The sequence below is a fragment of the Gymnodraco acuticeps genome, unplaced genomic scaffold (genome assembly GCF_902827175.1).
Source record: "Gymnodraco acuticeps unplaced genomic scaffold, fGymAcu1.1, whole genome shotgun sequence".
Classification (NCBI taxonomy): domain Eukaryota; kingdom Metazoa; phylum Chordata; class Actinopteri; order Perciformes; family Bathydraconidae; genus Gymnodraco; species Gymnodraco acuticeps.
The window spans coordinates 1,856,696-1,882,344 of NW_022990054.1; the positions used below are offsets into that span (position 1 = coordinate 1,856,696).

At 44.0% G+C, this 25,649-nt stretch overlaps 2 protein-coding genes across 3 annotated transcripts in view; both read right to left on the reverse strand.

The window, feature by feature from the left end:
* igf2b (insulin-like growth factor 2b) overlaps positions 1-2,007 on the reverse strand; it is an 8,672-nt gene extending 6,665 nt beyond the window's left edge. The window contains 2 exon segments of the mRNA XM_034215907.1: positions 791-941; positions 1,816-2,007. Of these exon segments, the coding sequence (XP_034071798.1) occupies positions 791-941; positions 1,816-1,890 (226 nt within the window). The 5' untranslated portion in view covers positions 1,891-2,007.
* A 1,512-nt stretch (positions 2,008-3,519) lies between these two features.
* Positions 3,520-9,568, reverse strand: th (tyrosine hydroxylase). Of its 2 annotated transcripts, XM_034215964.1 has the most exons (13): positions 9,314-9,560; positions 8,791-8,994; positions 7,840-8,014; positions 7,669-7,757; positions 7,470-7,537; positions 7,327-7,377; positions 6,503-6,648; positions 6,248-6,383; positions 5,896-5,965; positions 5,758-5,814; positions 5,140-5,235; positions 4,899-5,032; positions 3,520-4,298 (listed from the first exon to the last, which is right to left on the reverse strand). In XM_034215964.1, the coding sequence occupies exons 1-13, from the start codon at positions 9,395-9,397 to the stop codon at positions 4,139-4,141; spliced, it is 1,470 nt and encodes a 489-aa protein (XP_034071855.1). In that variant the 5' UTR covers positions 9,398-9,560; the 3' UTR covers positions 3,520-4,138. The 2 variants fall into 2 exon arrangements, with proteins under 2 accessions (XP_034071855.1, XP_034071856.1); XM_034215965.1 differs by lacking the exon at positions 8,791-8,994 and having other exon boundaries at positions 9,314-9,568.
* Positions 9,569-25,649: the final 16,081 nt, after the last annotated feature.

The window sequence follows — 25,649 nt, forward strand, 5'->3', positions numbered from 1 at the left end:
CATCAGTGTGATCGCCTGGCCTGGGAACACTGGTGCTGAGGTGACTGGTATGCCTCTTTGGGTGCTATTGCTTTACTGGTAAACAAGCGGCCCATTGTGTCGCTCTGTGTCGTGTGTGCCTTCACAGCTCGCCGGCCTTTCATATGCAATGAGAGGTAGGGCTGTAGGCAGAATGCGCACACTCAGCCGAGCAGCCTGGACGAGGTCTTGAGAGACACAGCTGGCAATAATCTCCTTCTCACTGTCCCTCACTGTGTGTGTGTGTGTGTGTGTGTGTGTGTGTGTGTGTGTGTGTGTGTGTGTGTGTGTGTGTGTGTGTGTGTGTGTGTGTGTGGCCTCGCATTACTATACTTGTGGGGACCTAAATCTGTTTACCACAGTCACGTGTGGGGACTCGCCGCCCTTATGGGGACAAATTGGAGGTCCCCATGAGGGGAATCATTCATTTTAGGGTGAAGACTTGGTTAGGTTTAGGGTAAGGGTTAGGCATGTGTTGGTTATGGTTAAGGTTAGGATAAGTCTCCAGGAATGCATGTAAGTCAATGTAGTGATGTATACATGGTGTGTGTGTGTGTGTGTGTGTGTGTGTGTGTTGTGTGTGTGTGTGTGTGAGATATGGTGTGTGTGTGTGTGTGTGTGAGAAATAAAAATGCCACACAGCCACAGACAGAGCGATAGCCTCAGCTATCCAAACAGATGTGTGCGAATGAACAACAGAGGGACATAAAAAAGCTAAACGGCGTTGTGTGCAGGCGCATTGTGCAAAACTTGTGCCGGGATTGAAACCTACTGAAATAGAAGCCTCTGTCTTCACAGACAAACTGCAGCGCATCCACCAGCTCTCCCCCACACAGCGTCTCCGCCGAGGCTATTTCCACAGCGTAGAGCGCGAGGGCCAGTGCAAACAGCAGCACGCGACTGGACGAAGACATCTTCTTGACCTGCAGGCAACAGAAAAAACACACATTTTCACCATGAAGCAACGGGCCATCAATTGAGAGCACAGAATACCGAAGTCATCAACATATAATTATCATATGACAGCCAGATGTTGCCTATACGTTTTGGTAAAAGAGGAGCCCCTCTTTTAACATTGGCATGCTTGAAACAATACGTATAATTCCAGTGTATACCATGGACCAACTAACTCAGAAAGAAGCCAATTGCGTGCAACCAAATGATGTCAACTGCACATCCACCCCCCCTTCAACTGTATCACCCGCTGTCATTGTGTTGCACCTGAAGAGAAGTGCTTATTCTTAGGGGGAAAGTAGACGGTATCTCTGCCGTTCACAACCCTTACACAACTCCCCCAGAAGTTGCAAGACCGGCCTGCTTCGACAGTTAACTATCTGAAAAGCCAGACTCAGCATATATTTTCCCCTTGCTCACCCTGTGGTGAGCTCACTGACCCTCAGACCTACCGCCCCCTATCTGCCGAATCAAAGACCAGCTGTTTGCTCCGAATCCAGTAAGCGGCGCACCGTCCAGATGGGAGAAGAATCAAATACTTCTCAACCCGTTTCTCGTTTTCTATCATATCAGGCAACCTGTTGCACAAATGCTTCAAATCTTCAAGCACACTCAATGTCATTTGTGTATCTTGAACTTTCTCTTTTGCAGCATGCAAAATTAAAACACATGTCCGGTTCTCATATTGCACAAAAGAAAATGATGCGATCAATGCATCTGCTCAGCCCGAGGCGGTATCCCACTTACAGCGCCAATAAAACATGGTTAAAACCCTGCCAGAGGTCTATGAATACACGCGCAGCACAACCGGAGAGTGTAAAACTATTTGTTCCCTCTGGTTACCTTCATTCTGCTGCTCTCCGTTCTCTGGCAGGTGTGGCAAATTGATTGGTGTCCGTGTCTTTGCTGGGTCTCCATGTCAGTTTGGCAGTAGTCAAAATGTAGGGGTTATTTGGTTGGAAAGGTTGCAGGTGAGTTAGTTTCCCCAGTTGGTGAATCTATTGAGATGATGTGTGACGACGCTGTCCCAAAAGACCAGGCGACAGGCAAAACTTCACTGTGAAAACTAGTATATACCAAACACGCCCCTTACACCCACACCACACCCCTCGCTCCTCCTCTTCACTGCTGGTTAAAAAAAATGGTCCAGGGACGTTTTATGGAAAAGTGCTTAAATGGGGAGAAAAGGCTAAAGAGAGGGAGAGAATGAGAGTTACAAAATATGGAACAATTCCATAGGCATTTTTCCACGTTTACGCACTGTAACCTACAATCACAATGTTTACACACAGGATGCAGACTGAACAAGAATAGACGTAATTCCTTAGACTCCAAGAAAAATGTCAAAGTGTCCGCCCTGCTGTAATTAAGATTAACATTCAGAGTGGAAGAAGTGTGGCCATGGTCTGCGGCTCACTGACTCAGGTATGGATGCAGTCACCGGGTGAGTGAATGTTGATTAGTAGGTTACCTGAAGGCAGCAGGATGATGCAGCAGCAGCATGAGTGGCTGGTGCAGAGTAGTCAACTGTAAATGCTGCATCTTTGGAGGAAGTGAAAAACTAAATATTAATAATAATTTATATTTATATATTTAAAACTGTCAATGCATCACTCATACTGTGGGTGACTGTTTAAATACCAGCAGGAAAAACAACTCTAGTTGTACAATAGACACAACAATGTCCTGCATGCATCAAGCTCCAAAATGTCATTTTACATAAAGGTAAGCTTTTTCTTTTTTTCCCCTAACACTGTTTGAGGGTTCCCTTATGTAAGTGGGGCTTCTGCAGAAGGTAGGGATGCGGACATGTCTTCAGACTCAGACTGACACCTAGTGGTCCTGGGAGTGAACCGTTTGTTTGTCTCGCAGCCTTCAGCAGGTTGGTTGCTCATCAGAGAGTACTGAACAGCTGCCCACTGATACCTGAACACCAGGACAGGAGCTCTGTCCGGACAAATCCCCCAAGGTTGGTTCGTTAAAAGCATTCATTTATTCTCTAATGAATATTCATAGACAGTACTTTTCCTAATTGTCCACAATAGCACATTTATAATGTGGGTCCAATTGGTGATGATGAGCTTGCATCCTTGTGGTTGTCTGTCATTTAAATGGCGGTGATGCAACATTTAATATAATAGAAAAACAAGTATTGTATTGTTAGAATATCTGTTTCTTAAGCTATTTCCCTTAACTTTACAGAGGTGTATTTTTGTAATACAGATGCATATTAGCTTGTTTTTAACATTTAATAAAATTGCAAAATTGTTCATTTACGTTTAAGGCAGGCAGATAGCATAAAGGAAATGTATTAATTAAAAGGTTTAAATAGAATTTGCTGTGAATTTAAGACTAAGCATAAACACCCTGCGGGACTGCCCCCTCTTGTGGCAGACAGATGTCCCAGCCAAGTATTATACAATTTTGGTCTATAGTGTTTTGCAATATATGGACACAAAATAAATAAATAAGAGATGACAGAATTTTTTTAATTTTCCATCTTTAATGTTTGATAGGTACGTTTTTGAAGCAGTAGTCAACAGTTCATTACATGGAAAGCATGTTGTAATATTTATTGTATTATGCGATACACTGTACGACAGAAACGCCAGATAAATCAATACATTTAGAGGCAATACTCAAATGAATTCACATATCTGCAAAATAAAGAATTTAACACATAAGAGATATTAATTTCTAAATAATATAACTGTGATTTAATATATATTTCATAAATACGTTTTATTTGTTAGACACTTTAATATTTTCATTTGTTTCTTTGATTTTAAAATAATTGTACTATACTCATTTAGTTTTCTTTTTATACATTCATTATCACAATTCCCTTTATTTTGGTTCCGATTTTGACACATTTCTCAAACAACACATTTTTGATGTATAAGCATGAATGGCCCAGTCAGTAAAACCCAATCATTTCACCCAGCGAGGTGTTAAACATCTTTGGAAAGCCTGCGCTGTGACTTGAGGTTTTAATGGTTGCAACATTGTCGGCCTACCAGCAAGCAACAACTCTTCAGAAACAGCATCATACTGGAAGTACAGCACAGAAAGATGAACACATTGGTCTTGATCACACGTCGGACGTCTCTGAGCGCAGCAGAGAGGAAGCAGACAACAGCAGGGCGGTCGCAGAACCGGGTCATCATCATGACAAAACACTGAGGGCGTCTGTTAGCATCTTGAGCTCGTCCTTCACTCCGTCCAGGCCTGCTTGGATCTTCAGTGGGTTGTCAAGCACCTCCACACTGCTGGTGAATGGATCAAACCTCACGGAAAAGGGACGCTTGATTCCCGCCACGTAACCCCTTTGTCAAATATACAAAAGAGTTAGAACCCTCAAAGAAGTCAAAGATGAGTATATGAGCTCTTCATAAATGCAGAGAATTTAAACCAAAATATTTCTTGTGGCCAGTGAAAACTTAATTGACTAGAAAAAAGTTCCCCCAGTTGTAGTTTATCCTATGCATTTTGCACTTAATAAAGACTGGATTATCCTGCTTGTGTCAGTACACACAGGAAATATATTCACTATGGGCCTATACTTCGTCAAACATTCCCGGGCAGATCATTTTCACTGAGTGTGTCAAGGATGCCACATTTTATATTCTAATATAAACCAAATGTTGTGAAAACATTCACTAAAGCTACTTGTTTTGCAGGCTAACATTTGACCCGTTTGCCAGATAAAACTACAGCGTTTTGCCTTGGTAAGAAACACTACATTAGTAACAGCTGTCTTCTGGCAGCTATGGCTGAAGTGTGTGGCCTCAGGGGCCGGCTGGCTGTTCTATGACCTTATCCTTGCATAACCCCCTCTTTTTGTTTTTCTCTACTTCTCTGTGTCTCTCTATGTTCTTGTGTATTTGTGCTTGGGTTTGAACAAGAATGCATGTATGATTCAGTACCTGAATTTTTCCTTGGCATCTGTAAAACTTTCAGAAATGAAGTAGACGGGCTGGTACGTCTGGTCTTGGTAGGGCTGCCTCGCTGCAGCCTCTGGTTCAAACTGCCTTGTCTCTGGTTCATCAGACAGTGAGTGCTGGATTTACATAAAAGAGAAAGATTGAGAGTTACCTGACAGCTCAGGTGGCGGAGAAAACGATCATATTTGAAAGCAGATAACAGAGAGAACATGCTTGAACGTACCACAAGTTCTCCGTAAGAGGAGAGCAGTCCAGCTCCATAAGCCCTCACCTCACCATTCTGTTTGCAGAGGCCGTACTCAACAGTGAACCAGTATAGCTGATGGGAAATAAAATAGATTTACTGAGAGAAAAAAGGATACTGAGGTGGACTATTAAATCATTTTTTCACACATCTTAGGTAAGGGACTGTACAAAAGGGACCAGAGCTGGTTGTGAGTAAAAAAAAGGGGGGGTGAAGTTTTTTGAAGTGTTTGAAGCAATTTCTACACGTTGATAATGTTGTAAATCAAAACAAAACCATGTGGTTAGGTTCAGGAAAACATCAACGTTTGTTGTTTTGGTTTAGTACGTGTGTTGCATAACTTTAGTAAGGCATGTCAGTTAAGAACATCACGTATGTGATGTATATGTTAAGTACGTAACATAAATTAAGTTGTGGAAGTTAAAATGAGTTAATGTTGACCTTTGTTTGTTTGACCCTTACATGCAGCTCAGCCCCTCCCTAGTGGTCTCTTACGTCACCTGACTTCTTTCTTTTCTCCTGTCATAATTGCTACAGCCACTGGAGGTCACCACTTAACAATGAACGTAAATATGTGTTGGAGGACTGAAGTCTTACTGAGGATAGTTTCTCAATATCTTCATCCGAAGCCCCAAGTGATGCCAGACCAAGGTTCTGAAGCACATAATAAAAAGGTTAATAAAATAAATAACACAGCATGCATTATAAGACTGCTCAGGACCTCCACCCTCTTACCTGTGAAAACTGGGCAAAAGTGCGATCAGCCAGCATTGGGACGTGGCCCAGCAGTTCATGTACACAGTCACTAAAGGGAAAGAAAGAGAGATTCAACTGGCACCATATTATATCTAAATGGAAAAACCCTATACAGATATGTTTAAGTAAATACAGACTTTAAGGTACAAATTGTGTTAACAAGAGAAGTGAAGACAGAAGTGTGTTTTTCTTGCAGACTAAACAGGAATTTGAGAGATAACTTTAAGTTCATTGTATATGTTTGCTTTATTATTATTTTAATGGCAATGGCCATATGTTGGATGAGGTTTAATGCGATGAGCAAAGCAAGAGAAGTCACACTCATACTCACGGCTCTGGGGAGTGCATAGGGGACGAGGCGTGTCGGATGTATTGGGTGCACTGGAACACCCTGAATGCCAAACTGGCCAAGAAATCTCTGGCGGAGAGCAGACCTGCCACTGGACGGAGCAGGAACCCTGTTCGCTCTGTTTGAGTGTGTGTTAGGGAAACAATAGATAAAGAGACAAAGAGAAAGAATATAGGTAAATGGAAAGTGTTTTATATAGACTGAACACTTCGGTTTGGTTTCTTAACCCGTCTTTACCTTTGAGGAAGCATGACACATCTTCCAACTGGGGAATGTTGTCTGGACCGTACCCACAATGCCTTTCCAGCAGATGGAGGGCATCGAGGTATTCACTGCAGGCATGTGTGATATACAATTCCCTCAGAGTTGAGTAGACTTCCCTCCTAATTCGGGATTAAATGACATTCAGGTTTTCTTCTTTAACAGAAGACTTTCAAGCATTGAGGTGTAACCATCAATAAGGATAAAATGAGCTGTAAATATAATTAAAAACACTTTTGGGACTGTTTAGTTGTACCATTCTCTGCATTGCAATTTCTCAACATTTTCTATCTTATATTTCTATTTTAAAGTATTGCTTAATCATGTATCTTAATAGCTTTTTAAGTACAATGCAAAACCATTATTTTTCAAATAACTGTCTAACTGGCACGTCATAGACTCAGACATCTTCTTTTGGCAAAACTGTGCACATTAAATCAATCATACAAGTATAAATTCACTTAATTGTAAACTATCCCATAAAATCACATTTCCATCTCCCTGATAAAATGATGTGCTGAAGCTGGCACACCTAGAATGCTTTGAAATTATTGAAGCCTTTGATCTGAAACGAATTCATCAAAAATACAAAACAAATGTTATCTGTCTTTAAAGACAATATAAAAAGTTACTCAGTGGGTTGTGAATTGACACATCAAAGCTCTCATAATCAAATGGCAAGAAAGTCAAACTGATCATAAGAAAAACAGGCAAGGAGTTGTTTTCAGCGTATATTTTGGTATCATGCTTTTTGGTGTAAGTTTTCATATCAACTGTATTTTAAATGAGCATGCCCTTACCATGTGGCAATCTCCATCTCAGTGTATTCCACTCTGGGAATTGTCTGCCCACTGAGGACAAGCACAAAAACACATGCATCAGGGATAATCAAGTTTTTAAAAATAATGTCTGTGCAGCATTCAGGCAAAAGACTGTATCTCACTGTCTGTATCTGAAGGCGATGTCTCCGATCATCTTCCTCCTCTGCCTGTAAGCAGGGTCTGTGTAGCCCTGTCAAATCAAATATAGGCCTATCAAATACTGATCACATTTTCTGTTTCATGACATATTGCTCCAACAACATAATCAGCAGAATATTGAGAATTCTCCGAATGCACGATATTGGAAAAGTCATTACTTACAGGATGGTCTTGATCCAAGTCTGGATCGAATTTTGTGACCAGATGATGACATTTATCCAAATCTGCTATTTTCTTTGGGAACCAATGAACTAGAAGAGAAAGTTAAATACAAATGTAGTTTGATCAAATACATTTAAAATGGTTTATAATAAAATAAGTAAATTATGTTACATTTGACTTCTTTGGTGGTTTTAACGTCCTCTGCATTCCTCTTGATGGAGCTGATGAGAGTACTGACGTCTGAGAGGTGCACCTCACAGCGGACAAAGTACTCCAGGCCTTCCCCGCTGTCCTTCAGCTTCCGGCACGGGCGCGTCTCCAAATGTTGAATCTTAGCTTCAAATGTCTGAAATAAAGTCAAGACACCTAAATGTAAATACTGCATCAATAAATTCACAGTATGACAAAGGTAGGATGCATTTATGCAGCACAGTATTTGAGAAAGCATGCCAATATATTGTGAGAACAGAGAAGACTTGGTGGATGAATGACGAGGAAAAAAGAATGCAGATTTTTTTTATAAAATCATACCAAAATATGCAAAAACTAGTTTTAATACATTCAACAGTGTAAAATAAAATGTAAGAGGAGTTGGATTTTTTTAATTCAGTTATGCCTGCACCAAGAGGCTATATTACTTATTTGTTTGTATTCCCTCCAAGCAATATAGACCACATTGCCATCTATGTTAAATATAATTGATAATTTAGAAGTCATAACCTCTAATAAATTATCAAGATCTCACTGTGTGGAAAAAGAGATGTTATCCCTTCGACTACTCACCTCTCACTAAACTTAACATTAATAACTTAACAGTTTTTTAGAGGGTGAGAAACCCATGCACATAAATATATAGATGAATATTGGCTAGATTAAACTGCATTAATTACAGTTACAACACCAACCAGTTGGATTTTTTTAAATAAAACACAAAGAAATTGTCTAATAAATTATGTCTTTTTAAAAGTGTACCTTTAAAGCATTAGTAATGCTTAGTCCTTAATCAATTCCATCGTATAAACTCGTTATAAAGCGTGACCTAAGTGGTACACCACACCCTTTCGTCAGAATTCTGCTTACAAATACACAAAAAACATATTTGCAACCTCACAAGAGTTATACCTCGAAAACTTTGAGTGTCCTCGACAGTGCAGGAGTCTTGGAGTTTCTTAAAGTGAAGAAGAGATTGAGCAGCGCTTTCCCATTGTCCTCCTCAAACACTATCTGCTCGCTGGCCTCTGCAGCTTCTGCGGCTGCAGCGGCGGCTTCCCTCTCCTTGCGCGCGTCCTCGATCAAGCTTTGCCGTCTACCGAGGAACCTCTGAGACTGTCCCAAAAGAGAAACCAAAGTATTGCGTACTGTATATGTTTTGATTGCCAATCAAGTCAAACCTAGGACACGGCTAAATTGAGTAGCTGACATAAGGGAATATTTTAGCTGATGTCCGGTGTGTATTGCTAAATGCTTTTTTCTACAGAAATACAGCGGGCATCGTGCGTAATTGTCCCCTTGCCAAGCACTCCGCGCGCAATAACTGTGTTAGGTGAAATTCTGGATATTATTCAGACACATTACTGGTAACACTGTGCCAAATTGTTGAAAGCTAAAATAACAGAAAACTTCAACTTAATTCTATATTTCTTACCGTGATGGAGTCAGACCTCTCCAGCTCGGATGCTGCTCTGCGGATGGTCTTTGTAGAGGACGTGGAGCTGCTTGACAGGGTCATCTTAAGACGCAAAAGTCTTCTGTGGTCTTTGGCGTGTCGAAGTACTAGTAAAGTGGCAGTGCAGTTGTTTCGCTCTCTAGATCTACCCGGCGTTGTCTTGCGCTCAAAGCTTTCCCCTTTTTTCAGACAGGTTCGCTGTTTTTATAGTCATTTGTTTGCGGTTTCTGACGTCAAACATGCTAATGCTGCTGTAATCAATCAAAGCGCAATATCTATCAGACTCATCCCAACCCAGAGCCGTATAGTAGCCTACATCTTTTGTAAAGCCTACACTCGAGCATTTTTCTCATAATTGGTCGTTTTTTAGTGGTCTTCAAACAATTCAAAAGATTGATGAATTTACATTTGCAATTAACAACTTTAAATACATGTGAAGTTATCAGTTATGGTTTATCTATTTGATCCTTTTATACAGTTAACATTCACAAGTTATTGATGCATGTCTAAATAAAACAATATATCTATATTTTCTTAATTCATACTTATTTGATTAACATTTACACCAGACAGGTGAATTTGGTAACAGCCACCCATTTGCCATATAGTCATTTTTAGACAATAATGAAAGCTTTGACCTCTGGGCTTTAAAGAGAAAAGTCAACTTTAGAAAATTAAGTCACTTTATCAGTTCGATCCAATCTCCACAGCTCTTCACAAATTAGATTAGATTGTGAAACACACACACACACACACACACACACACACACACACACACAAACGGACATAGAGAGAGAACAACACCTTGTTTTGCTGTTTGGGCCACTCTGTCAGGTTTTTTTTACCTCAGCAACAACGACATCAAGTGCATTTGTTGCGCTCTTGGCTGGGGACTTTGGTGGTTAACATGATTGTGAAGTGATGTACGGTGCCCACAGGCAGGCACAGGCAGAGGTAAAATTATTATCTGTGGATCTCTGGCCACATGCTGCCACAGCTGCAAACCTTGGGTGCAGAAAAGGCAAATGGGCCCCAGTGTGACTCTTCCCCCCAACCTGAACATAAGGTCTGAAAATGCTAAAGAGCACTGCTGTGGCCCCGGGGCCAGTCAACGGCAGTTCTGTCCTTTATTGGAGGATGACAGAGTGAGTATGAAGAAATTAAGATAAAGCGAACAGACAGTAGAAACCACCTTTCCACCTTCTTTAAGCCTATTTTCTGCATGGAAACAGAGTGATTTGGTATATCTTTAGAAATTATGCTTTTTTTATTTGCTTTTTTATCTTGACCTTTTTACAAAATTGGTATGACATATAGAAGAACAACGGGCAAACGCTTGACATTTATTCAGAGATAGCAATAATTATCAATGCTATGGTTTGTATCTATGCCTTTCAAGCAGCTTATAAAATGTGTATGGCAATTAGAAATTATACATATAATTGATGTAGGATAAAAAACATTGCTTTACATGCTGCTCTAGTTGTTAATACATTTGTGAGGCGCTATCACGGAAATTGTGGTATTTAAAGGTTTTTGAAAGGTAATCTTGAAGAAGAGCAATAATTATTGTATTTTTTTGAGAAAACGTTTGCTTTGATAGGATGAAATGTGCGCTGCACTAAGACAGAGGGAATATCAACAAACTGACCTGGGGTTACTGGATCGACCTCATGCAGAATTCCGCAGCAGTCAATCTGTCCAGGGTTTTGTGTTTTTAGCATGGCCCATATGGGGTTTTACGACATGTATGTGTTTTGCTTTCTTACTCAACAGTGCTCAATCATGCATTGTTTTGGGGGCATTTGTTGCCTCACTCATCACTCTATTAGCAACTGATGTTAAGTAACAACAACACAAGGAAGACACATGCAAATATTTCAGCATTTAACAGTATATCTGTGTCAAAAAACAACATACATTTGTCACAGAATTGAAGATCTTTATGGAGTGAGTCAGAAAAGAGTATTTCCAACTACAAAATACTTTATGATTCTGAAGCAGAACAGGTTTATTTAACTGCACCCAGATTGTGTGTTTGTGAGGAAGGACAGCAGAGCTACAGGCTGAATTAAGATCAAGATAAACTACACCATCCAATTGTCTGCTCTCTCAGCCCTGTTAATCAACTGGTTAGTGGAAATCGCCCAGAGAAAAAGCTTCCTCAATGTACACTTGTATACTTAGTTCCCCTATGGAACTAAGAGCCGATCACGTTCACACCGGAATAAGTTCCCTGAGGGAAGATTACGCAAATGAGCCGCTGACGTCACTTCGTCTTCTTCTGCTTTGGGTTTACTGGCAGGCCGCAAACAACTTCACGGCGTATACTGCCACCCGAATTCCCCGGCCGGAAGTCCCCGGAGTTGGGGACCGCCTTCCGAGTAAATCGCCAGAACGCCGACACCTCCTCATCTCCACCGCTCCCATGTGCGGAGGAGGATTTTACCACCGCTGGGGCCTGCTTTCCACCTGTCCTGGTTCTGCTGTTGCAGAGGCCTGCTTTCACCCTGGGGATACCATGGAGGGACCGGAGCGCTTCCACGCTGCTGTTTTCGCCTGTCCTTTGCTGCTGTGCTGATTTTGCTCCAGGAACATCGCGGATACTGTGTGCTGGTCTGGGAAAATGGCCCATATCGGGATTCTGCTGTGCCTGTTAACTGTTTTGGACTATGAGAAGATCTCTAGTCATTCTGAGAAGTCTACTGGATTCAGGTCTGTTCTGGCATCCCCTGCAAAGGTTCGGATGTGTTGCACAAACAATTACCGGTTGCCTTGTCACAGACAATCTGCTCGACAAAATATGTTTGTCTTTTTTGTTTTCCTGCGATGATGGTTCTTCAGGACTGCTTCTTAAGCTCAAATCACACTCTCGCAGACTTTTCCGGTGTTTCTAAAGTAGATGACAATGTATGTGTTACGGTGTGTGCAGGAAGCAGGACCCAAATGCAGATTAAAGTGTCAAAAATATCTCCTTTATTTCAAGGCTATACTATAAACAAAGACAGAACACTCACCGAAGACACAAAACTAAGGCCAAGGTGGGTGGAAGGGGTCTGGAGGACGGGCTTGGGCTGACGGCCCGGGGGCAAGGCAGAGATCAAGGATGGGGTCTCGGGCGGACGGCCCGGGGGCAAGGCAGAGATCAGAAAGGGGAACTCGGGCGGACAGCCCGGGGGCAAGGCAGAGTTCAGAAAGGGGAACTCGGGCGGACGGCCCGGGGGCAAGGCAGAGTTCAAGGAAGGGGTCTCGGGCGGACGGCCCGGGGGCAAGGCGGAGTCCAAAAAGGGGGACTCAGGCGGGGCGAAGGCCAAACAGCTCCGGAGGCCGGGCAGGTGGGACAGGCTTCGGCAGGATCCACCACGGAAGAGGACCAGGAGTTGGCAGCACCCCCGGCGAGACAGATGATGGCGGGGCCTCCAACCAAACTGGACAAGGGGTTGGCAGTACCCCCGGCAGGACTGGTGATGGCGGGGCCTCCAACTGGACTGGACATAGAGCTGGCAGGATCCCCAGCGGAAGCTCCAAAGGCACGGGACATAGAGTTGGCAGGACCCCCGATAGAAGAGTAGTCGGCGGGACCTCCAACGGAACAGGACAAGGGATTGCAAGGACCCCCGGCAGAAGTGTAGTCGGCGGGGCCTCCAACGGCACAGGACTTAGGATTGGCAGGACCCCCGGCAGAAGAGTAGTTGGCGGGGCCTCCAACGGCACTGGACATAGGGTTGGCAGGACCCCCGGCAGAAGAGTAGTCTGCGGGACCCCCAACGGGACAGGACATAGGGTTGGCAGGACCCCCGGCAGGAGAGCAGTCTGCGGGACCTCCAACGGCACATAAGAAGGGACTTGAGAGGAAACTTGAGAGTTGACTTGAGAGGTGACTTGAAAGGAATCTCAAGAGGGGACTTGAGAGGGGACGAGAGAGAGAGAGAGAGAGAGAGAGAGAGAGGGGACTTGAGAGGTGACTCGAGAGGGAACTCGAGAGGGAACTCGAGAGGAGACTCGAGAGCGAACTTGAGAGGGGCCTCGAGAGGGGATTTGAGAGGAAACTTGAGAGGGGACTCGGGTAGGAACTTGAGAGGGGACTCTGGTAGGAACTTGAGAGGGGACTTGAGAGGGGACTTGAGAGGGGACTTGTGTCGGTCGGTACGCCGACAGGGGAACTGGGGCCGGAACCATAGCTGCTGGGGCCAAAACTGGGGCTGGAACCATGACTGCTGGGGCCAGAACTGGGGCTGGAATCATGGCTACTGGGGCCAGAACAGGGGCCGGAACCATGGCTGCTGGGGCCAGCACTGGGGCCGGAACCATGGCTGCTGGGGCCAGAACAGGGGCCGGAACCATAGCTGCTGGGGCCAGAACTGGGGCCGGAACCATGGCTGCTGGGGCCTGTACTGGAGCCCAAAGCATGGCCTCCGGGGCTAGGGCTGCTAGCCTGGACCTGCGACTCCTTCTCTTAAGAGCCTTTTGGAGGCTCCATGGACCTCCAAAAGCCAGACGAGTTCCAGAGAATGGCTCCTGGACAGGAGCAGGAACTGCGAAAGAAGCAGAGGCCGACTCCAGACGGAACACACCGAGGCGTACGGCGCTAGGTTGGGAGGCAGGGTGCTAGCATGCCCGGGGCTAGCAGGCCGGGAATCACACACCGAGAGGAAGTCCAAAATCCAGCCAGGTAAGAACTTCACTACCCCTGGCTTCTCCATAGCCATCTGGTGTGCCTCAGCCATAGCAGCCTCTCGCTGCTGAACCCTGACCGCTCCTATCCATCGATGAGTGCAGACAGACAAAGAAAAGGTCAAATCCAATAGTTCCTGCTCAAATGGATCTGCTGGGCCCATATCTCAGGTCGGTTCGTAATGTTACGGTAAAGTGTCAAAAATATCTCCTTTATTTCAAGGCTATACTATAAACAAAGACAGAACAGAACACTCACCGAAGACCAGGTCATAACACAAGATGCACCGACAAAGACAGACAGAAAAACCAGAACTTAAATACACACAAGACTAATTATACAAACAAGACACAGGTGAGGAGGGACGAGAAAACACAGGGACATCAGGTGCACACAATCGGGTAATAAGACACACCAGGGAAACTAACAACAGGGAACCACAGACAGATCTAAAGACAAAACACAACGCAGACAGAAAACCAAAGACAGATCTAGACAAGACACAACGCAGACAGAAAACCAAAAACAGATCTAGACAAGACAAAATACAACACAGACAGAAACAGGCAAGACAGGAGGTTTCAAAATAAAACATGAAACAAAAGACAGAAAAAGACAAGACAAAATACAATAAAGACAGATCTTGACAGTATGTGTGTCGTTTAAGAGGAAAATATGCCTGGTTTTGTTGTTGTTATTACTGTCAGGAAATGTACAACCTAACCCTGGTCCACCCAGTAGTAGTAGTCAGTTCGCTACTCCTGCTGATTTTAAAGCTAGGTCTGGGTTGGGTTTCATCCACTTGAATGTGCGCAGTCTGTTAGGTAAACTAGATTTTGTCCGCATCTGGGCGAGCTCGACTGACGCTGACGTCATTGTTTTATCAGAAACATGGCTAAATAAATCTATTTTGGCCTCTGACATTGCCTTAAATGGTTATAATGTGTATCGTTCCGACCGGCCTAATAAAGGTGATGGCGTTGCCATTTATGTTAAGAATAAGTTCAGTGTAACCACATTAGTTTCCAAATCTATCAGTAAGCAATTCGAATTTTTAGCCTTAAATATAGAAGTGGCAAAGGGGCAACAGGTCATGGTGGTGGGCTGTTATAGACCCCCCTCAGCTGGCAAGGACTCCTTGTCTTCGCTAGCAAATCTTTTATCACAACTAGACTACAAGGAAATAGTGCTACTTGGAGATTTTAACTGGGACTGGTTAACTGCAGTGTCAGAGGATTTTAAAAACCTTTGTATCTCTTTGAATGTTACTCAGATTGTTGACAGTCCTACTCGCCCTAACATTAAGTCCCCTAATAAATCCTCCCTAATTGATCTCATTTTAACTAATGCTCCCTATAAATACTTATCTGTGGGAGTATTTGCGAATGATCTGAGTGATCACTGTGTTGTAGCCACAATTAGGGACACTAAGGTTCAAAAGGTTAAACCTCGTATTATTATTAAGAGAGACATAAAACATTTTGTGGAGCAGGGTTTTGTTCATGATCTGTTTGGGTTTGATTGGGGAAAAATCGATCTGTGTGCTGATGTAGAAACCGCATGGTCTTATTTGTATCTTGGTTTTATGGAGATCATTGATAGACATGCACCCCTGCGTAAATTTAGAGTGAAGGGACGAGACAATCCTTGGTTTTCTGCTGAACTGTCCAGTCTCCTTCATGATAGAAACAAGGCCTGGGCAAAGGCTAGGCAATCAGGCTCAAAGGTAGAATGGCTGCGTTTTAGGCAGCTAAGGAATAGCTTCACTTCAAATGTCAAAAGTGCAAAGTCGAAGTACTATTTGTCAGTTACCACAGAAAACCTAAATAATCCTAGGAAATGTTGGAAAGCCATAACATCGATATCCACCGGTGAGATCCGTAATGAGCTACCTCCGTGCCTTACCACAGCATCTGGCTCTATATCGGACAGGGCTACTATGCTAAATTGCTTTAATGAGCATCTTGTGTCCTGCGGTTCTATGTTTGATTCTGTTTCTAACTCTGCTTCTGTGAACACCCCAATATGTGACTCTGAACAATGTGGTCTGGAAAACCCTTTCAGTTTTAATCCTTTTACTGTCAATGTTGTTCATGAAGCCTTATCTAAGCTAGATCCTAAGAAACCGGCTGGCCCGGACAACGTAGAACCTTTCTTTTTAAAGATAGCTGCAGATTGTATTGCTTTTCCTCTTACTACTCTTTTTAACCTCTCCCTCAGCACAAATGCAATTCCAAAAGTATGGAAGTCAGTGTGAGGAATTGCGGTATCTCCTTCTCCTTTTTTCTGTTTGTTTGTCTATCTGTTTGTCTGTCTTCCTGGCTGGGCGTGGTTGACCTACTTTCCGTTTTCCGCCAACTCACCTCCGTTCCTGTTTCTCATCATCACTGATTACCATCACTCACCTGCTGCTGCTTAAAACTCCGGTTCGATCATCAGACTTCGCCAGTTCTTCGTATACTTACAGTGGTAAACTCCAGTTCCGGCTGACTAGATTTTCTAGTTCTTTTGTATACTCTTCCTGTTGGATTTTTTCGTATGCTAATCCTGTTCTGTTTTTTGCCTGTTCCAGAAACTCCACATTCCATTCGGTCCTGCCTGCCACGTCCAGCCCAACCTCCGTCTCAGCCCTGCTCCACGTTCTCCCCACTCTGTTCAGAGTTTGCTTTGTCCCCTGCCTGGTTTTTTGTGGACTTATTAAATCCAGTCTTTTTGACACTTCACCTAAGTCTCCGTCCCAGTGTTCTTGCATAGCGGGTTCAAGTTGTGTGTCTCTTTACGAGGAGCTTAACAGAAGAACTGGCCAAAAATAAACCCCGCAGGATCCGGAGCGGATTCTACCCCAATCCTTCATGCCCTGTCAAGTCAGGGCTCCCTCCTGGGTGACACGAAAAGCTCATCCGAGCGTTGGTTGATAGTAACCGGTCCATGGCTCTTCATGTCTCCGAGTTGGCGTGCCAGATCTCCGCTCTCACTACCTCGACGGTAGCATCTCAGGCCACTCCCAGTCCAGCTCCTTTGATCTCTCCTCGCCAGGATTTTCCTATCACCGATCCTGAGTCATTTCACGGAGAAGTGGAGAAATGCAGAGGTTTTTTGTTTCAATGTAACAAGTAGGGGTGGGCGATACCACAAAATCTGGATTCGACCCGATACCAAGTATTTCAAGGCCAGTATCGCCGATACCGATATCGATACCGATACTTTTTTTAATGAAAAGCGTCTTATGTACTTTCATATAGGGGAGAGCTGCATGACATGATTTTTGAGCTGAAATCATCATAAATAGACTAAATCTGAATTAATTTTCATGAATAAAGACAGGACAGTTTTTATAGACAAATACACGTTTTACTTTTGCAAATTTAAAGTGCAAACATGAAAAATAACAATACAAAGTGGCCAAAGTAGCGAACTGTCTTCTTGCACACATCACAGTTCGCTAAGTTTTAATTGCCAGTTGTGAAATTGCTCCACACAACGCTGCTCTTTCTCTCAGCCATCATGCGCGTGTGTGTGTTGCACTCGCGAGTCGCTGGCTGCTGCTGTCCTGCCCTGCTGGCTGCTGTCAGTCAGCTTGATAATCGGCGTTCAGACAGGGAGCCTCGAGGAGAAGAGGACAGCAGTGGAGAGAGAAGAAAAGAGCATATACTTGTGTTCGTCTGCACATAGTTTTTTGAAGAAATTGACGAGTAGAGGAGACGAGAAAAAAAGTATAACAGTATCGATCCTATTGGCTCTAGTATCGATATTTTGAAACGTAACGTAATATCGGAAGTATCGATATTTTGGGATCGATCCGCCCACCCCTAGGTTTTTTGCCAGCGTCCTGTTGCATTTGCTGCTGAAGCAACGAGGATCAATTTTGTTTTGGGTTTGCTCCGCGGGAGAGCTTTAACCTGGGCAGAGGCTTTAAACTCTTCGGTGGATTTTGACACTCTACGTTTTGAGAGCTTCTCTGATCGGTTCTCAGCTGTTTTTGATCATCCCAACTCCTCTGGCTCCGCCGAGAATAAGCTGCTTAGCCTGCAACAAGGAAGCCGGACAGTGGCTGATTACTCCATTGAGTTTCACACACTCGCTGCAGATGCTCGATGGGACGAGGCGGCTCTCAAGGCGGTGTTTTTGAGAGGATTAAGGGACCAGCTTCGGGACGAATTGGCAGCACGAGACGTTCCAGCGGATCTCTCAGAGCTGATTTCCTTAGTGTCTCGTTTGGACGGTCGTCTGCGGGAGCGCCGAGCTGAGCGGACACGGAGGGATTCACCAGCCTCATTCAGTAAGCCCAGTTTTTCCTCCTACTCTGCTCACTCGGTGTCTAGACCTTCCTCTTTCCCCCCCGTCGTCCAGCGTGCGAACCTCTTCTCAGGAGGAGCCCATGCAACAGGGTCGTGCTAGACTTTCTCCGGATAGGTGCAGGCCAATGCCTGTATTGTGGAAAGACTGGGCATATCATTCCCAACTGCCCAGTACGGCCAAACTGGGAGGCTCGTCAGTGAGATTGGGGTTCCTGACGAGTCCACAGCAATCATCTCTAACCCCATCCTTGACTCGTTTTCTAATTCCCGCCAAGCTCTGTGTTAGTTCTATGACATTGCCTCTCCGGCACCTCTCTGGTGCGGAGGATAGCTTTTTGGACCGAACAGCTGGGACTCTGCATGGAGCCTCTAGAGCAGGGGTCTCAGACTCCATTTACCTGGGGGCCGCTGGACGTAGAGTCTGGGCAAGTCTGGGCCGCTTCAAGTATTCCACAAAAAATGTATTAAAAAATACAACATTAACAGTTCTTCAACATCTTCTTAACATGAACGGTTCTTCACAACATAACTATTTACAGTTGCTCTTGCCTACTCCTTGCTGGTAGAGACCTGGCAGCGCTTCCTCTCACACAGCTGAGCCACATTTGGTTTGAGGGAGGAAGCAGTTGAAACCCTTAGTATGGCTTGAAGATGTTCATCAGTAAGTCTGGACCTGTACTTTGACTTATTGAAGTTCATGGTGGAGAAGAGCTGATCAAATTCCTCCTGTAGCTTCACAATGGCATCAACATACTTCTCACCACTGAATGCTGTGCCCTTGTCCATGAGAGCCTTGCATGCTGGGAAACCTGAATGCTGTGCCCTTGTCCATGAGAGCCTTGCATGCTGGGAAATGGCAGAGGTTTTTCTGAGGGAGCTGGGCTTTCCATAACACCAGTTTTGTAGAGAATGCTTGGACATTGTCATATGCTGCACTGACAAGCTGGCCCTGGCCCTGCAACTTCTTATTCAGTGCATTCAGCTCCTGTGTGATGTCAACAAGAAAAGCTAAGTCCATGAGCCATTTGGGATCACTCAGCTCGGGAACAGCCATCCCACCCTTCTCCAGCATGAATACTTTCAGTTCTGTTCTCAACTCAAAAAACCTCTTCAGGACGTTTCCCCTGCTGAGCCAACGCACCTCTGTGAAGTAGAGCACATCCACATATTCTGACTCAATTTCCTCCAAAAAAAAACGGAACTGGCGGTGCTTTAAGCCCCTGGATCTGATATGGTTGATGCATTTCACAACAACAGACATCACATTGTCAGACTTCAAGCATTTCCTGCAAAGGGCCTGCTGATGCAGTGCAGAGCAATAGCCTCCTCCACACCCTCCTCCTCCAGTTTTCTTTGAACAAGTGCCACCAGCCCATTTTTCCTCCCTGTCATTGATGGCGCTCCGTCGGTCGTAATTCCAACAAACCTCTTCCATGGCAGACCAATATCCGCAATGGCATCACACAGTTGCTAGAATATCTCCTGAGCGGTGGTCTGGCCATGCATTGGTTTCACTGTAAGCAACTCCTCTGTCACTTCAAACTTGTCATCAACACCACGGACATACATTGTGAGCTGAGCGGTGTCAGTGATGTCCGTGCTCTCATCAAGAGCCACAGAGTATGCACGGAAAAGTTTGGCTTTGTCGCACAGCTGATCATATATGTCACTTGATAAGTCAGAAATGCGCTCTGCCACTGTGTTAGCTGACAGGCTGATGTTGTTAAACTGACCCTTCTTTTCCGGACAGACTATACTTGTAGCCTGCAACATGCACTTTTTATAAACTCGCCTTCTGTAAACGGCTTTCCCGCCTTAGCAATCATCTCACTCACCACATAGCTAGCTTCAACTGCTAAATCAGCCTCATTGCTTCCTTTCTTGAAGAGATTTTGTTGCTTCCATAGAAATTTTTTTAGCTCTGTGACTCTTTTCTCTCTCTCGTCTCCCAGGTATTTTGCATACTCTGCATGTTTAGTTGAATAGTGACGTTTGACGTTATACTCCTTGTATACAGCGATTTTCTCTGTGCATATAAGGCACGTTGCGTTTCCCCTGTACTCGACAAAAAAATATTCAGTCTCCCACTTCTCCTGAAATCTTCTGTGGTCATCATCGACTTTTCTTTTCCCTGAAAGTTTTGATGTAGACATGACTGGGCGATATATTTTCCTTCCACTCTGTGTCACTTTTGGATCACTCGCTGCACGCATTTGATTGACGTGGCGGAGTTCCCTCGGAGGGGCGAGGGAACTGTGCGCAGCAGTTCCCTGCCAGCAGCGGGATCAATCCAAAAATGTAATTAAAATTTGAAAGCGTAAACGCGAGGGCCAGATTAACACTATTACATGATATCAACAACGGGGCCACGAGAAACTGTCTCGCGGGCCGCGTCTGGCCCGCGGGCCTGGAGTCTGAGACACCTGCTCTAGAGGAACCGTTAACTGCCTATGCTCTAAATGGACAAATAATTTCCTCAGTCACAGCACAGTCACCCCTTGTGACTTTAATCACCTCCGGAAACCACCGTGAACTTATCCAGTTAAAGGTAATATCCTCTCCTTCCACACCTCTGGTTTTGGGTTACCCGTGGCTACGTACTCACAACCCACACATTGATTGGGCTAAGGGAAGGATTATTGAATGGGATCAGCACTGTCTCGCTAACTGCCTGTGTTCTGCCATACCTTCAACTTCTGTTTCCCCAAATCCTGTTGTCTGCTCTGATGCATCTGTAGATTTGACTGGTGTGCCTGCTACTTACCACGACCTGCGTTGGGTCTTCAGCAAAGAGAGGGCTCTCTCTCTTCCTCCCCACCGACCCTACAACTGCCCAATTGATCTTCTCCCTGGAGCTCCTCTACCCTCCAGCCGCCTCTACAATCTGTCCCGTCCTGAGAGGGAGGCTATGGAGCTTTATATCACGGACTCTGTGGCTGCTGGTATTATTCGTCCCTCCTCTTCTCCTGTGGGTGCCGGGTTCTTCTTTGTAGGCAAGAAGGATAAGTCGCTACGACCTTGCATAGACTTTCGGGGGTTAAACAATATCGCGGTCAAGAACAAGTACCCATTACCCCTTCTCACCTCAGCTTTTGAACCTCTCCAAGAGGCAACCCTGTTCACCAAGCTTGACCTTCGAAACGTCTATCATCTGATCCGCATCCGCCAGGGGGATGAATGGAAGACAGCGTTTAACACGCCATTGGGCCATTTTGAATATCTGGTCATGCCTTTTGGTCTCACTAACGCCCCAGCAGTTTTCCAGGCTATGGTCAATGATGTCTTGCGTGACTTCCTTATGCCCCGGCCACACGAGGACGAAAACCGCTAAACGCATAGGATTAACACAAACGCAATCGCAAAAAAGCTTCCGTCCACACGCAATATTCACCGGATAGTGTCTGTCCACACGAGACAGCTCCGGTTAGCTCCAACCGCTGGAGAAGCTGCAGTACATATGCAGGAGCCTGTACGTGGCGCTGTAACTTCCTCCACAAAAGCAGCTAAGAAGCATGGTTCATTTCATTTCATTTCAAACCTTTATTTAGACAGATAAATCCCATTGAGATCATTGATCTCTTTTTCAAGGGAGACCTGCTCAAGTAGTTCCACATGAAACATAAATAGAACAACAAAAGGACATCATACAGCATCATTTACATAATTATCCACATAAACAGGTACCAATAGCTTCCGATTGACTAGCATCCAACCGAGCTTTAAAAACATTTAGTGGCACCAGATTGTTCAGTTTCCATTTAATTTGCAGACTATTTCAAGACAGAGGAGCTGCGCATCTAAAAGCTGTCTTCCCTAAGACAGTCCTAGCAGTTGGCACATTTAATAAAACCACAGCATTCGATCTCTGGCAGTAGCCACTTACAATTTTCCGTGAGATCAGGGAGCAGATATAAGATGGAAGTTTCCCTAACATGGCTTTGTATATAAAAATGTACCAGTGACTGAGCCTCCGTACAGTTAGTGAAAGCAAACCAGCCCTTGCATACAAGGTACAGTGATGGGTTAATGCTTTACAGTTTGTCACAAATCTCAGTGCACTGTGATACGCAGCATCTAACTTGACCAGGCAATTGGCAGGTGCATTCATATAAATCAAATCACCATAGTCCAGCACAGGTAAAAAGGTCACAGTGACTAGCCTTTTCCTGGCCTCAAGCGAGAAACAGGACTTGTTCCTGTAGAAGAAACCTAGCCTAACCCTCAGCTTTTTAAGCAGGTTATTGACATGCAGTTTAAAAGTGAGACAATCATCAAGCCAGATACCAAGGTATTTGTAACAGGTAACCACTTCAAGTTTTATTCCTTGCGTAGTTACAATATCTAAAACAGGCTCTGGTGTCTTTTTAGCTTTAGAAAAGAGCATTACCTTGGTTTTCTCAACATTTAAAAGAAGCTTTAGTTCAGAGAGCTGAGTCTGAATAATGTTAAAAACATCCTGTAATTTAACACCAGCCTCCTTAATGGAGGGACCTGCACAGTACATCACGGTATCATCCGCATAAAAATGTAAAGTAGCTTCATCCACATTTTCACCTAAACTGTTGATGTAGATGGAGAATAAAAGTGGACCTAAAACAGAACCTTGGGGAACACCATTAGCAATGTTTAACCACTCAGAAGACAGCCCATCAAAGTGAACACATTGGGACCTTTCAGAGAGGTAGTTCACAAACCACCCTACTGCATGGCTGGACATGCCTATACTGGCTAGCCTCTGCTTTAAAATGTGATGATCGAAGGTGTCAAACGCTTTTGAAAGGTCAATAAATAGAGCTGCACAACTCTGCTTATTATCTAAAATACTCGCCACATCATTCACCACTTTCATTGTGGCAGTGATGGTGCTATGTTGTTTTATGAAGCCTGACTGATGTTTAGACAGGATGTCATTTGTACATAAAAACACCTTTACCTGTTCACTCACTAAGCGTTCAAGAACCTTAGCCAGAACTGACAACTTAGAGATTGGCCTATAGTTATTTAATAAGGTGGCCTCCCCTCCTTTTAGCAAAGGCAGGACATACGCTGACTTCCACAATTTTGAAATTGTGTTAGTGCTGAGGGAGAGGTTAAAAAGAGTAGTGAGAGGTGGAGCAATAAAATCTGCAGCTATCTTTAAAAAGAAAGGTTCTACGTTGTCCGGGCCAGCCGGTTTCTTAGGATCTAACTTGGTTAAAGCTTCAAGAACAACATCAACAGTAAAAGGGGTAAAACTAAAAGGGTTTTCCAACACACGTTTTTCAGAGTCACATACTGTAGTGTTCACAGAAGCAGAGTTAGTGACAGAATCAAATAGAGAACCACAGGACACAAAATGCTCATTAAGGCAATTTAGCATAGTAGCCCTGTCCGATATAGTGCCAGATGCTGTGGTAATGCACGGAGGTAGCTCATTACGGATATCGCCGGTGGATAACGATTTAATGGCTTTCCAAAATGTTCCAGGATTATTCAGATTCTTTGTGGTTACTGACAGATAGTACTTTGATTTAGCACTTTTGATTTGCGATGTGAAGCTATTCCTTAGCTGCCTAAAACGCAGCCATTCTACCTCTGAGCCTGATTTCCTAGCCTTTGCCCAGGCCTTGTTTCTCTCATGAAGGAGACTGGACAGATTAGCAGAAAACCAAGGATTGTCTCGTCCCTTTACTCTAAATTTACGCAGGGGTGAATGTCTATCAATGATCTCCATAAAACCAAGATAAAAATAAGACCATGCGGTTTCTACATCAGCACACAGATCGATTTTACCCCAATCAAAATCAAACAGATCATGCACAAAACCCTGCTCCACAAAATGTTTTTTTGTCTCTCTTAATGATAATGCGAGGTTTAACCTTTTGGACCTTAGTGTCCCTAATTGTGGCTACAACACAGTGATCACTCAGATCATTTGCAAATACTCCCACAGATGAATATTTATGGGGAACATTAGTTAAAATGAGATCAATTAGGGAGGATTTATTAGGGGACTTAATGTTAGGGCGAGTAGGACTGTCCACAATCTGAGTAAAATTTAAAGAGATACAAAGGTTTTTAAAATCCTCTGACACTGCAGTTAACCAGTCCCAGTTAAAATCTCCAAGTAGCACTATTTCCTTGTAGTCCAGTTGTGATAAAAGATTTGTTAGTGAAGACAAGGAGTCTTTGACAGCTGAGGGGGGTCTATAACAGCCCACCACCATTACCTGTTGACCCTTTGCCACATATTTATGGCTAAAAATTCAAATTGCTTACTGATCGAATTGGAAACTAATGTGGTTACACTGAACTTATTCTTAACATAAATGACAACGCCACCACCTTTATTAGGCCGGTCGGTACGATACACATTAAAACTAGGGCCGGGACTCGATTAAAAAAATGTATCTAATTAATTAGAGGCTTTGTAATTAATTAATCGAAATTAATCGCATTTTTAATCACATATAAATATTTGACCTAAGAACAGTGAGAAGCAATTTTTTTCGCATGGATTTTAGTATACCATTAGGCGCATTCACACCGCAGTACTTTTCCCACAAAGGTTCATGAGAATTTAGTTCATGAGAACTCTTTGAACCTGGGGGAGGATTAGGCAAATGAAGCCGCTGACGTCACTTCTTCTTCTTCTGCTTCAGTAGAAGCTGCTGGGAGTCCCAGCAGCCTTCCGAGTAAATCGCCAGAACGCCGACACCTCCTCATCTCCACCGCTCCCATGTTTTATTTTGTGTTGCCATAAATTAGTCTCTCTGCGTTTCTGCGCTGGGCTAATGCTAATAATGCTAATGCTAATAATGCTAATACGAGGATAATAAAATTCACAAAACTTTTTGGGAGTTTTACGGGGCGTGGTTTGCAATCCGCCCAGCCAATCAGAAATATAGCTCTTTTCTCACAAGAGAGCCGTACGAAAGTCCCTGCTCTCTAGCAGCTCTCTGCTAGAGAGCAGGGACTTTCGTGGGGGTAAAAAGGTTCTCATGAACTAATTTTAGTACCGGCTCTTTTTGGTGTGAACGCGATAAAAGAGGCTAACGTCCAGGCTAACTTCCACGCTAGCTGCTATATGTTTTGCATTGAGGTGATACTTGAGACTTGATGTGCTGCGGTGATATGCGAATTCCTTTTTGCATAATTTGCACACAACCGTGCTCTATCGACGCTTCCATCCGTCCGTTTTTTAAAACAACATTTCCCACTGTTGTTCACTGTGGTTTGTTGTTGTCTGAAGTCATGAACGTTAGTTGGTGCTCCAGTATAATCGGTACGCCTGAAACTCATCCAGTGAGAAACGTTCAGCGGTGCAAAAATAAGTGCGATTAAAATGCGTTAATTTTTTTAA